The 13,386-nt window shown below is 44.2% G+C and overlaps 2 protein-coding genes across 3 annotated transcripts in view; both read right to left on the bottom strand.

Moving 5' to 3' along the window:
* nrp1a (neuropilin 1a) overlaps nt 1–3,356 on the bottom strand; it is an 81,732-nt gene extending 78,376 nt beyond the window's left edge. For both annotated transcript variants that reach the window (XM_084048845.1, XM_084048846.1), the window contains exons 1-2: nt 2,866–3,356; nt 470–878 (exon numbers count right to left, since the gene is read on the bottom strand). In XM_084048845.1, the coding sequence (XP_083904971.1) occupies nt 470–536 (67 nt within the window). In that variant the 5' untranslated portion in view covers nt 537–878; nt 2,866–3,356. The remainder of the gene's footprint in view (nt 1–469; nt 879–2,865) is intronic.
* Nucleotides 186–13,386, bottom strand: part of LOC311039175 (partitioning defective 3 homolog) — a 757,442-nt gene continuing 744,241 nt past the window's right edge. The window contains exon 25 of the transcript XR_014600133.1: nt 186–273. The gene's annotated coding sequence lies outside the window, so the exon portion shown is untranslated. The remainder of the gene's footprint in view (nt 274–13,386) is intronic.

Here is a 13,386-nt window from a genome sequence, read left to right as displayed (position 1 = left end):
AAAATGTATAAAGATCTTTTGAAAATAGCAGATCTTCAAGCTCACAACTCGTTGCATTGTGAGCATTGTGAGCTTGTAGATCGGCTGTTTTCAAATGGCCCAAATGGGCCTACTGTATGTTTTGTAATAATAATCAAAATCGACAAAGTAACTACTAACTAAAGTTTTAAAATAATTGTAATGGAGTAAAAGTACAATATTTGCCTCTGAGATGTAGTGGAGTAGAAGTAAAAGTATTGAAAAACTGTAAATACTGAAGAAAGTAAAAAATACCTCAAAATTGTAATAAGTAGGCTACATGTAGGTTACTTTACACCACTGATATTAAGGGCTTGCGGTAGAATAGGACGGTGGAGATCAGCAACAGATTAGGAAATAAATAATAATTGAGAGATGTATATATATATATATATATATATATATATATATATATATATATATATGCTTAATTGTCACTCTAGACACTTACCGTTAGCGCTGGCAACGAAGAAGAAGATTCCCATTAAAAGGATAAAGACTAATCCACAACAATGCATCCTTGTTTTGTAACAAAAATAAAAATTATGAGGGGGAAACGAAATAAAAAATCCTCAAAGTTTTGTTCGTTTGGCAGCTTGTTCGTCCTTCTTGTTTCTATCGGCGTATCCGTCAATAGGCGACCAAAATAAAGCAGAAGTGTGTCCGTTGGAATTGGGTCTGAAAATGCGTCTCAATAAGTCGCTTCTTGCATCCTGTCATTCAGCGCCTGTTTCCTCCCTCCAGTAGTGTCGTTGTTGCCATATCCTCCCAAAGAAGTCCGTCCACCAAAAAAAACAGATAAATAATAAATGGGCCTTATTCCGTTTAGTGATGACCAGGCAGACAGAGGTAATCCTTTGCTGTTAATGGAAAGGAGACAAGATTGGTTATTTTTCAATAAATGGGCAGATTGGATCATTCGTCTTTATATTTCCATAATATCAGTAATCATAATCCTTTCTTTGCCCCCTATTCCAAAAAAACATGACTGTCCAACATCTGGCGATCTGACTGACTGGCATCTCTTAACACGGGCTTTAAGGCAAGGAGAGATACACACACCCCCAAACTGCGACCACTTTGCTTCTATAGGCCGCGCAGTCTAGTAGTGTGTAGGCTACAGACTCTGACTCTCTACACACAGGGCTGCTTGGAGCTGGGATCTCACAGGAGTTTGCTGATTGGCTTGATGTCAAATAGCCAACCTATATGGCAGGGGTCTTCAACAGGGGTCCGGGACCCCTAGGGGGTCCTCAGAGCTACTATAGGGGGTCCACCAAATCTTTGTGTGATAGGATCTAGTTTTTTTTACATTAACCACTTGAACCCTAGAATTCTTTTTCTGAGGGAACATTAGCCGAAAATAGCAGACTAAGTAAAAAAATCTGAAAAAACAATTGGCCCTTGGCCTGAAAACGTTGAAGACCCCTGCTATATGGGAAGACTTTAGCTCCAATCGGAACCTCTCCTTCCGCTGTGCTTTACAGCAGAGGGCTGGGAAATCTTCTGATTCTTAATGTATGTAAGTCGAGCGGAGCGGGTCTCAGCGTCCACTGGAACGGTCACTCACTCACTCACTCACTCACTCACTCTCAGCAGCACTCGCCTTTCTCTGGCTCTGCCGTCCTCGCTCTGCACCTACGGTATTTCTTCTCTCTCTTCAGTGGATTTCTTCCCCTCTCTCTCTTATCACCTTTTTACTTGCTCTCTCTCGCCCTCTCTCTCTCATTCTTCATTGATTCCCAATCCCTTCATCTCATTCTCTTTCGTCTACTCTACACACCCATACATATACCTGTGTGTGTGTGTGTGTGTGTGTGTGTGTGTGTGTGTGTGTGTGTGTGTGTGTGTGTGTGTGTGTGTGTGTGTGTGTGTGTGTGTGTGTGTGTGTGTGTGTGTGTGTGTGTGTGTGTGTGTGTGTGTGTATGTGTGTGTGTCTCTCTCTTTGACTCTCTCTCTCTCTCTCTCTCTCTCCTCTCTCTCTCTCTCTCTCTGGGTCTGATCGCCGTGCGCTATAATGCAATGAAACAGGTCGACATCTCTCACAGATCTGAGCTGATGATCCACTCCATGTGAAATTATACTTGCGCTTGTGCCAACCAAACCAAACGCCCTCTCAAATGTTGTCATTTGTATTCATCATGATATTTATTTGTATATCTTTCAAGAGCATAGATCAAATGGACCCACCCAAAGAAAATACATACAGATATGAAGTATAGCCTATACTGCTCCTATGAGAGAAGTTATTTTCCTCCTATCCTAGTCAAAAGAATCCTATAGGATTCCAATAAAAAAAAATCTAACAAAAAAACAAATCCTTTAAGATTTAGCCTACTTCTGGGTTTCTGTCTTGTATGTGTCAATACCCAGATATTCCGATTTTTAACCTGGCGTCGCTGCAGTATAAAATGCCACTCAGACAAATTTGGTGAAATCAATAAAAAGTGTAATTCCATAGTAGGCTATTAGGCTATAGTTGGTCAACGAAGACTGTTTGCCCCAGTGGGTCAGCCTCAGCACAAAGGGGACAGGAGCCTGGATTATGTGTCAATCTACACATCACATTCACTGTCTTGAGTGCATAATAAACGAACCCAATGCAATATAAACACGTTAAAATGTGTATAATATTATTGTCCGGGTTGCAGTTGCCCCTATAGGGCTATTTATTTAACAACGACATCATATTGCTTTCGAATAAAATAAGAAGCAAGCGATCAGTGAGCCAAATGCATTTAATATCTATTGTTTCGACAATAATAAGGTCTAATTGATGTGCTGCACAAAATGCAGCATCGATTCCTTCAGCCCACGCACGACAAGACAACAAACTGCAATGATCACCTGCGTCTTGGCGACTCACAGACCCATGATCCAGGCTGTGAGTGAAGCGCCTTCCAACATTATGCGTGTTCGACCAGATATCCTTAGTCTGTTCAGAAATCAATGGACTATACTGCTTGTTTTCTTTCTTCCAGAGCCTATAAAAGGTAGGTATCCAGGTATTCCCCCCCCTTTCTTGCGCCGGGGCAACTGGTCCGATCGCACAGTCCGGTGGTCCGATCGCCCCCCAAAACTGGCTCTTGTTCTCCGCGTACAGACCGGTCCAGCTCTCCGCTTATCTCTCGTCTCTCTCGCGCTATTGTCGCCAGTGATCGAGACCCGACCCCTGGATTAATATTAGAAAAAAAAGAAGAAAAAAAGAAATAAAATGACAAATCAGATCAGAAAATAGGCACTCCCAAAAGGTCAAAAAACAAAGTCCGATCTTGTCCGATTTGTATAAGTTTTATTCCCTGGGTCTCTCTCGGTTGTGCTCTCTGCTGCTCCGCTGATGGAAATGAATGCGGGACGAGAAGAGTCTCTCCGGCGGCGCTGCTGACTACGATCAGTCACACGCCCCTTTACCAGGGGGTTGCCTCTGCGATCGAGATGTATGTGTGTGTGTGTGTGTGTGTGTGTGTGTGTGTGTGTGTGTGTGTGTGTGTGTGTGTGTGTGTGTGTGTGTGTGTGTGTGTGTGTGTGTGTGTGTGTGTGTGTGTGTGTGTGTGTGTGTGTGTGTGTGTGTGTGTGCGTGCGTGTGCGCGCGCGCGTGCGTGTGTAGGCTAGGAATCGGAAAGTTAACATTATGAGACAGTACAGCAGGCTATAAGTGCAGACATCCACTGTGTGTCTCTCTGCCATTGGCTAAAAGCCATCTTGTATATCAGCTCGTTTGTTATTCTAATATAAGCCCAACTTACAGTTTTATCTCTATGGTTCCTGTATTAGCTAAATGGACTACCCCCCCCCCCCCCCAAATCAATGACATTTCGCTGCAAATGTGGTTCGAGTAGGATTGATCATAGATTGTGGGGACCCAAGGGGCCCTATAGGTGAGTGCGCCTTGTTCATATTAGCAGTGGTGGAAAGTAACTAATTACATTTACTCAAGTACTTTACTTAAGTAAAATTTATATTTTTGACTTTACTGGAGTATTTCCAATTTTCAGTATTTTTACTATTACTCCATACATCTCAGAGGCAAATATTGTAGGCTACTTTTACTCCACTACAATTATTGGAAAACTTTTGTTCCTAGTTAGGCCTATACTTTGTAGATTTTGATTATTATTACAAAACATACATAAACCACTTCAGCCCTATGTACATTTTGGCCATTTGAAAATAGCCAATCTACAAGCTCACAATGTGTTGCAGCTTGTATACTATTTTCAAAAGATTTTTATAGATGTAATACATTTGAAAACTTGTGAAATTGGACATTCTGCATAATGAGCACTTTTAATTTAGGTACATATTGACGCCAATACTTTTACTCAAGTAGGCTACATTTTGAATTCCAAACTTTTACTTGTAGAGTATTTCTACATTGCATACTTTTACTTAAGAAAAATGTTTTAGTACTTTTTCCACCACTGGATTCTTCTTCGAAATATATATAGCCTAGGGCTGAAGTGGTTAATGTGTGTTTTGTGATAATAATCTAAATCTGCAAAGTAACTAAAGCTGTCAAGTAATTGTAGTGGAGTAAAAGTACAATATTTGCCTTTGCTTTGAGATGTAGTGGAGTAGAAGTAAAAGTATTGAAAATGGGAAAAAAATACTAATCAAAATTCCTCAAAAGTGTACTTTTAAGTACAGTACTTGAGTAAATGTACTTAGTTACTTTACACCACTGTCTGGCATGAGACATTGTGATGGTTTATCAGATTGCAGAGTAGTGACCCCCACACCACACTCGGATAGGCTGCAGACTTGCAGCAGTCTAACAGAAGCTCGTTTGTACTGAGCTTGACCACAGTGACCCCCAGGGCTCTGAAAAGGTCCCGTCCCGTGTTGAGGAGCGCTCTGCCCTGTAGGGGGGGTGTCTGAGCCAGCGAGCAGCCCAGACAGAGTCTGCCTGCCTCACTGTACAGGCTTGTCCTTCCTTATGCATTAGAGCAGTGGTTTTCAACCTTTCTCATGCCAAGGACCCCTAAATATGATATACATTTGGCTGCGCACCACCATCTGAAAATGTTTTATGCCAGGGACCCCCAGAAGCAAAGATTTGAGTTACAAATGTTATCTTAAAATATATATTCAAAGATATGCACACATTTTCAAGATTTTTCAAAAATAGCAGATATACAAGCTCATTATTATTATTATTATTAACTCATTTTGCTGGGGACCCCCTGGTACCCCCCCAAGGACCACTGGTTGAGAACCACTGCATTAGCAGGGATAAAACGTTTTTTTCAGGCCAAGGAGATGAAAGCAGGGACCCCCACTACATACTGTATTGTATAAAATGGTGTTGCAATGCAGGTTCAAGTACGTTTTCATGGATTTCATATAGCTTCAGAGACTTGTTTGACAGCACTGTCATCAGTGTATGAGTCCTGTGTATTTTCAGACATCTAACCACTTAAAGGAGACACACCATGAATTAAAAAAAAAAAAAAGATATTTAATATCATATGGTGTATGTCCCTCAAACCATTTTCAAAAGGTTTGAGCCTAAATCAACACTCAGATATACTCATCCCAAGTCAATTCTCTCAGGCTTATAAAGCACTTTCAGCTGCAATACCAAAACGTCCTGTTGGGCAGGGGGGTGCTGTACTGCGGTACTGAGCAATTCTGTCTGTCAAAATACATGGGCAAAAAGTTTGGTGAGGTAAGCAAACTTGCCATTCTGAGATGGCCTGTTTAGACACGCCCATTCTGAAAATCTCTGAAATGAGAATGAATGACTGAATGTTAAAAAAAATATTTTTTGGGGTACAAGAGACACTGGGGAGCCCAAAAAATACCAAAAAAATAAAAAAAAAGTGAAATTCATGGTGCGTCTCCTTTAAACCATCAATACTTAGTAACTTTATTTTATGTATTTTATTTATTTATCAGGGACAGTGCACATTAATCAACATCAGTTGATACATTTTCACATTTCATGGCAATTGAGATTTGAGAAGAACTGTTGCGAACAACATGAGTCAGATATGTTTTGCACTAGTGTAGGACACAAATGATGTCTATTCAGGAGGCTGACAGGATCTCAAGGTGCAATGAGATGACCCTTTTTCCAGAGTGCTTATGACACACTAGAATAGAACATTACAAGACAACGATCACAGCACATTCATGTTCCATCTACACACAGAGAGAGAGAGAGAGAAAGAGAGAGAGAGAGGATTGAGCGACTTTCTTCTTATTCCAGCTCTAGCAATTCTGTCTTGCTGATAACACATACGTTCTAGTGGTGGTACTGGGCATCTCTATCAAAGGCAGCACTAACTAGCCTTGCGTGTCTGCAGGATAACACATGGAACAATGGCTCCGAGTCATTTCATAAGGGTGCCTGTCTGCCTGCCTTCTACCATATCTAAAATGAGGGGGGATTGTGAGGGAACAAAGAAAGAGCCATTTAAAGGATTTGCTTCTTCGTATATCCCCCTAATCTTTAATACATTCCTGAGGAATAATTAGCTCTGGCACAAAAGCCGACATTTTATGTCTTCCGTGAGCAGCAGTCTGCTTGATTTCATTAGCCCTGCCCTTTGTTCACCAGTCAGGGACAGCCAGAGAGAAAGGCTCATGATGTGTTAAAACTGCGTGTGTGTGTGTGTGTGTGTGTGTGTGTGTGTGTGTGTGTGTGTGTGTGTGTGTGTGTGTGTGTGTGTGTGTGTGTGTGTGTGTGTGTGTGTGTGTGTTGGAGGGGAGGGGGGGGGGGGGGGGGGGGTGCACAAAATCAACGTTCACTGCAGGGTGCATCCACCATCAACAAAGCTGGTCCACAGAGAAATCTTCACTGGGACATGAAGGCAGCTACCCTGACCCAGGCCAACCCTCAGGGAATATGGTGGGCCAACCCATCCACCCATCCAGAGGTCTTCAGTCAGTCTTCCGATTGCAGCTGCACAATAAAAGGCCTGATATTTTCAGCCTTCGGTGCCCACCAAATGACTGGGTGCAGGATGCCAGTCCTGATGTCATATCAACCAAGTGTATACAGTATGGCATGCTGAGCCCAACAACCAGGCACTGCGGCCTCGCTTACTGCTGTCATATGGGCCATTAAGTCCCCCAGGGATTTAGAATATAAAAGGTCCCCGTCAGAGAGACGCTTGACACGAGCCACGCCACGCCATTATCCACATTGGTGGATACAAAAAAATACAAAAAAAACTGCCAATGTCACTGACTGCATCGCGGCCATCACCGCAGCAATGCATGCATATATAGGGGTTTCCCTCTAAAATTCAATATTAGACTGATTTGGCATTTATCCTTACCGGCAGGAACATTTAAATGCATGTTCCCGTTCCACTGCATTACCGAGCGGATTTGAGGTGGAGACCATGAACTTTTTAAAAGGACCTCGTTACCTACTAATCAGCGTGTGTTCCAGTTCCATTACTCCCCCCCCAGCCACCCCCACGACAGGCCAAAAATGTGCTATTTGGTTCCTGAGTGGAGTTATTGTGAGGGTGAATGGGAGCCGGTGCTGAATGGCTCCGATTACACAGTAAAGAGGTCGCCGTGGCCGGGTCCACACATATTGTCAGCTCGCTGGTAATTATTGGACTAAGAATGTTTCACGCAGCCTTGAACAGACTCTGCTGCCGCAATAGCATGCTTTTGCAACGCCGGAAGGAATGGAAGAAAAATGGAACGTGTCGTAATTCCGGGCTGATTCTTCAGAGGAATGCGGAATGTTCTGTGTGTGTATCTGTGTTAGGTGTGTGAATGAGAAGTTGGGGAGGTATACAGACAGAGAGAGAGTGCACAGTAAAATCACAGTGAAGTCAGTTGCACTATGAGTATGAGAGTGTGAAAATGGACTCATACGGACCGTGGATTTCATGGGTGTATGTGACTCTCTCACAGATGTTTTCATATCTATTCCATAGATTTACATGGTGGGGAAAAAAGAGGAACCCTATGCACCCCACCACTGAATCCCTATGGGGCGTGTGTGTCGGGGGGGGGGGGGGGGGGGGGGGGGCGGAGTCAGATCAAGGCCTGCAGTAGCCTAATCACAACAAAAGCCAGCATCTCCCCCTTCGAGGCCTTTGAGGCGAGGTGAAACTCAGTGCGAACGGAATCAGCCGAGGAGTGAATAAAGTACACGTGAAGTCAGGGGAACGATATGGTAATGCAAGAGAGTGGGCCCCGGCGTCTTTCTGGCACTTTTTTCTGTGTGTGCGTGTAATCCTCATTCATAGAAATCAGAAGAGAAACATGGAGGAGGAGAAAGGGGCGGAAGGAGGAAGCAGAACAAAAACAAGAGAGAGAAAGAGATTCTCTCTTTTTTTTTTTTTTTTTACAAACGGCTCTGTTAGAAGGAGAAACATTTTACGGTGACGCTCAGCGAGGCAGAGAGGAGGTGGTATATGAATAAATATGCATAATGTTTGCCGGGAAGTATTGAGAGTTTCTCAGGGGTAGAGGGAGGGCGCGAGTGATGGCTCCTGAATTAATAATGAGGCAGGCTGCTGCTGGAGTGTGTATGTGTGTCTCTCTGTGCGTGTCCTGGTCTGTGTGAGTGTGAGTGCGTGCATGACAGCATGACACAAAATTGTGTGTCCCTCATCTCACACGTGCGCACGCACACACGCACGCACGCACGCACGCACACACACACACACACACACACACACACACACACACACACACACACACACACACACACACACACACACACACACACACACACACACACACACACACACACACACACCCACCAAATCCAGCCCACTCTCCCGGCACTCTAATTTCACATCATCGCAGACAGAAATTGCCACATCCTCAATACCTAATCAAGCGGTCATTTTTCGGAGGCACGGAGAACAGCTACTGGTCCCTATTTCTTAATTGCATTTCAGGAGACACAGCGGGACAGCCGACTGGCAAATTCAACTGTTTTTTTTTTTGTAATGTTTTTTTCTTCTTCCAGGTTTACCATTTTATTCTCCCTCACATCGAGATGATAGAATATTGCACACGGCTCATCATCAAACGCACTGGGGGAGAAGCCCCAGAGATCAGGGCTGAAGGAGAGGGGAGAGGGGAGAGAGAGGGGGGGGGGTGCTGGATCTGTCAGGGAGAGACCGGCTATGTAGGTCAATGAAGAATTGCATGGGGGATATTGCCTCCTCAGCTTGCAGCCCGGGAAAAGTTGATTTGATTTCCGGTGGATCCATCCGACTTGAATTATGAGAGATTACCCTCCCTTAAAATCACCTTGGTGACCGCCGAGGAAATCCGCGCAGGGCCTCACAGGGAATCAATATATATATAATATTTGTACTCGCTTCGCTGTCCCACATCTTCAAAGGCAGGGAGCCATGGTGGCACAGAAATATCTCCTGCCCCACAGGCTGTGACAGGGGTGGCTGTGTGTCCTCCTCGTGGAATTGCAGGCATCACGACTTAATCCGCTTCCCTGTGAGATCAAAAACAGTGACCGGCGAAATGGACACCCTCCATTACACCCCCCCCCCCCCCGACACCCCCACCCTCCTCCAACCATTCTTTGTTTGCTCAATAATTACCACAACAGGTGGCAAAGGGGGAAAGCTAGCCACCCCTCTAGCCTTCCAACCTCACAGGAGGGTGTGTGTGTGTGTGTGTGTGTGTGTGTGTGTGTGTGTGTGTGTGTGTGTGTGTGTGTGTGTGTGTGTGTGTGTGTGTGTGTGTGTGTGTGTGTGTGTGTGTGGGTGTGTGTGTGTGCGTGGTGTGTGTAGGGGTTGAGGTGGGGGGGCAGGGGGGTCAACTCTAAAGGCACAGCGAAATGGAGACTGAAACATCAGCACAGTGAGCACAATACCCAGTGTCCCTGTAATTAAGCGCAGGAAGTCCCAACAATGCCAGCCAGCCCTGTGATAGAGCAAGATTAGCCCAAACAGTGAGAGGGCTACTGTGGAAGATGAGACGCTCGCCCTTTGTGAGGGGAGGGCTATAGGGAGACACCACTATTATAGACTTTTGTGTGTGTGAGTGTGTGTGTGCATTTGTGGTGCGGGTGTGGGGAGCTATATTTGTGTGTGTGTGTGCATGTGCACGTGTTCTTGCAGGTATTGTACACATATACCTTTTACTCAAACCTTTACCTAAGCATACCAATAAAGTTTGTGGCTTTGCACATTTGCTAACCGTTTAACCACTTAAACCCCATGCATCCGTATTGTGGGGAAAGCTTTCACAGGAAAATAGCAGATTGACAAGCTCACAACGCGTTGCAAGCCAAAAATATATATACTGTATATATAAAAAAAAAGCTTTCCCCACAAAAACAGAAAACATAAAATACACTAGTATAGACCCCTGAGGGACTCCGCTCTACCATATAGGGTTTAAGTGGTTAAAAGGTTATTTTACTTGTCATGAGCTAAACACATGACATAAGCATCACACCCTATATGACAGCTCCAGATGATTCACTCATTGCTCAGTGTTTACTGACAGGAGAGTGACGGGACGGGGAGTACACAGAGGCCGGAGCCCCGTGCACATAGATAAGACTCCGTGTGATTACACTGAAGTTTGCCAGAGGAAGCGGCGGGGGAGTTTCGCAACGCTATCAGCAGAATGCACTTTCCACTTTCCAGACTGACTTTCCAAACAAGGCCAAAGATGAACACACGGAGGAAAGAGGTTGTTGTTGTTTTGAACAAAATTCCTGGAGTTGCGATACGTTTCCTATGTGAATCACCCGGAGAGAGTCACACAGGCTGTTTCTCAGACCACACTGAATGGGCATAATTCTCACGAAAGACAAAATTATGTTGTATTCCGGTATTGTAGTTAGCCGGACATCCCCGGTTCGAGACGTGTGTTGCGTGTCTTTTCCCCTGTCTCTGCCCTCTGTTTCCTATCTCGCCTTTGTTGTCTTAATAAAGCAGAACATACAGTAACTCCCTAAAATGAATACAAAAATAAACAATCTCATAGTTCATCCTCCTCGCATGGTTTGTGGTATTTTGTAATAGAGCAAACACGCTAGACCAGTGGTTCACAAACTTTTTAGCTCAAGACCCAAAAGAGAAATTAGACGTTTGCCCGGGACTCAAACTATCGTGAAAAGAGCAGATCTACAAGCTCTAGCTTGTGGATCTGCTATTTTCACTACTTCTAATCCTTTATTATTTATTTATTTATTTCATTTAATGATGAAAAGTTGTTGGATAACAAATGGATAACTTTTTTTGTTTAAACTTTTTTAAATCTTTTGATATAAATATTTTTTTATGTAGGAAAAAAAAGGGTGATATTTACCCACAACCCATAAAAAATGGTCCGCGACCCAAAGATGGGTCCTGACCCACTCTTTGGGAAACAGTGGGTTAAAGGAGCTCCGCGGCTGCAGAGGCCATTACCCATGATGCCCTAATGCGGGCAACGCGCCAGCTCTGTGACTCCCCCCTCTGCAAGCCGAGACCCTCCCCCCGCTCACACACATCTGACCCCTGAAGTTCACTCTCCCGCCTCCTCTCTCCTCTCTGTCAATATGTGGAGTTGTTATCCCGGCCGCGTGCTGCCACCGCAGCAATGAGCAGCTCCATCTCACCGTGTCAGGGAGCACCCCTCAGAGAAATCAGCCTGTCCATTGAGACAAATAGAGACAGACAGGGGTGAGAACCAGGGAGAGAGGCCGAGGGAGGGAGAAATAGAGGGAGATGTGGGCCGAAGAAGGGAGGGAGAGAATTAGAGAGGAAAAATGTAAGACTCAAAGAGAGAGACAGAGCAGCTGACTTGACAGAACTGAAATTAACTAAGCGTGGTGACCTCAAATAAATCAGCAGAGAGAGAGATAGAAAGAGAGGGAGACGGAGAGAGCAACTGATGGACCGAAAGGGAGAGACAAGCGCTGAGGAAAAGAGAGAAAGGAGAAGAGATAATAGGAAGGAAAAACAGAGAGAGAACAGAGAACAAACAGTGCGAGGGAGATACCTAATAGTGGGGCGCCACAACTCTCACCACGTTGGTGGCTCTAGAAAGGGAAGGGGTGATATCTGAAAATAAACCAGCCTGGTCCCCAGTGAACGTCAACACTCCTGGCTGCGAGAGAGGCGAAGAAGCACATGTTTATTAGTCCAAGGTTCCACCAGATCAGATAGAGGTTACTAAGTAGCTTTAGTGTTCCCTTTCATTGGGATGTTTGCTGTTTCTACACTTTCCGAGCCATGTTTCTGAATGTGGCTCACAGTGCTACAGGCCAGATAAGAACTTGTGAGGGGGGGGGGGGGGGGGTAAGCAGGCTGTGTGGACTGTGGTTATAGAAAGTTCGAGACATGCAGACAGCTATAGGCAGAAAGACCATTTATTTTAGACAGATATACAGTAGGGCTACTTTATTGGACAAAAAGAGAGTGCACACACACTTAGACGTTATGTATTAACTTTTTATATACAGACAGAATGACAGGTAGATAAATCCTTCAAGACAGATGTCACACTAGAAGAGTTCTAGAAGTAAGAGCAGCACATTTCTAAATTATTTGGTCATTGCACTGACTTAAATCCCTTATCTCCTTGTATTAACCTTAACCCTAACAGATACACGCACGCACTCGCACTCGCACACGCACACGCACACACACACACACACACACACACACACACACACACACACACACACACACACACACACACACACACACACACACACACGTACGTGTGTATATATATATGTATAGCTATTTAGCGTTAAGAGAGCATGTGAGAGACGATGTGGTTTGGGGTTATACACTTAATATGGTATGTGAACAGATGCATAATAGAGTTATTCAGATATGTCCTGGAAGTAAACACATTTCCCCACCCTAGCCATTACAAGAGGCATGGGATTGGAACCTTGTGGGGAACAAAACTGTACTCTACAGTACTGTACTGTATATGTATATATGGATGGATAGACCTTGGGATGGTCTATTGAACTAGACTTTGTAAGAAGCCATTCATGTGGCACACACAGATGGACGGCCCTGGAGGCCTGTGTGGTGCATCTTCATCTTTCTCAAATCACAGGGCAGCATGAGGACAACATACCTCTGGAAAGATTGATTTCATTCTATTTAAGATTAAAGATTCAGCAAAACGCAGGCTATGAAATGTTTAAAAGATAAAATCCTATGCTCATGCTTTAATTGTGAAGTAGAATCTGCCGAAGAAAAAAAGACCCTTGTGTACCCACCACATCAGGTCTGGAATATTGCCTTTACATTTGGAAGGCAAGGATGTTATGAAATTTGTATTTCGTTTAATTTTTGTCCCTCGTGTCATTATTGGGGAAAGGATTTGTTTGAAAAGACACACACACACACACACACACACACACACACACACACACACACACACACACACACACACACA

This window comes from Gymnoscopelus microlampas (assembly GCF_963454915.1).
Source record: "Gymnoscopelus microlampas genome assembly, chromosome: 22".
NCBI classification, from domain to species: Eukaryota; Metazoa; Chordata; class Actinopteri; order Myctophiformes; family Myctophidae; genus Gymnoscopelus; species Gymnoscopelus microlampas.
The sequence above is the reverse complement of the archived record's forward strand: the minus strand, read 5'-3'. Positions and strand labels throughout refer to the sequence as shown.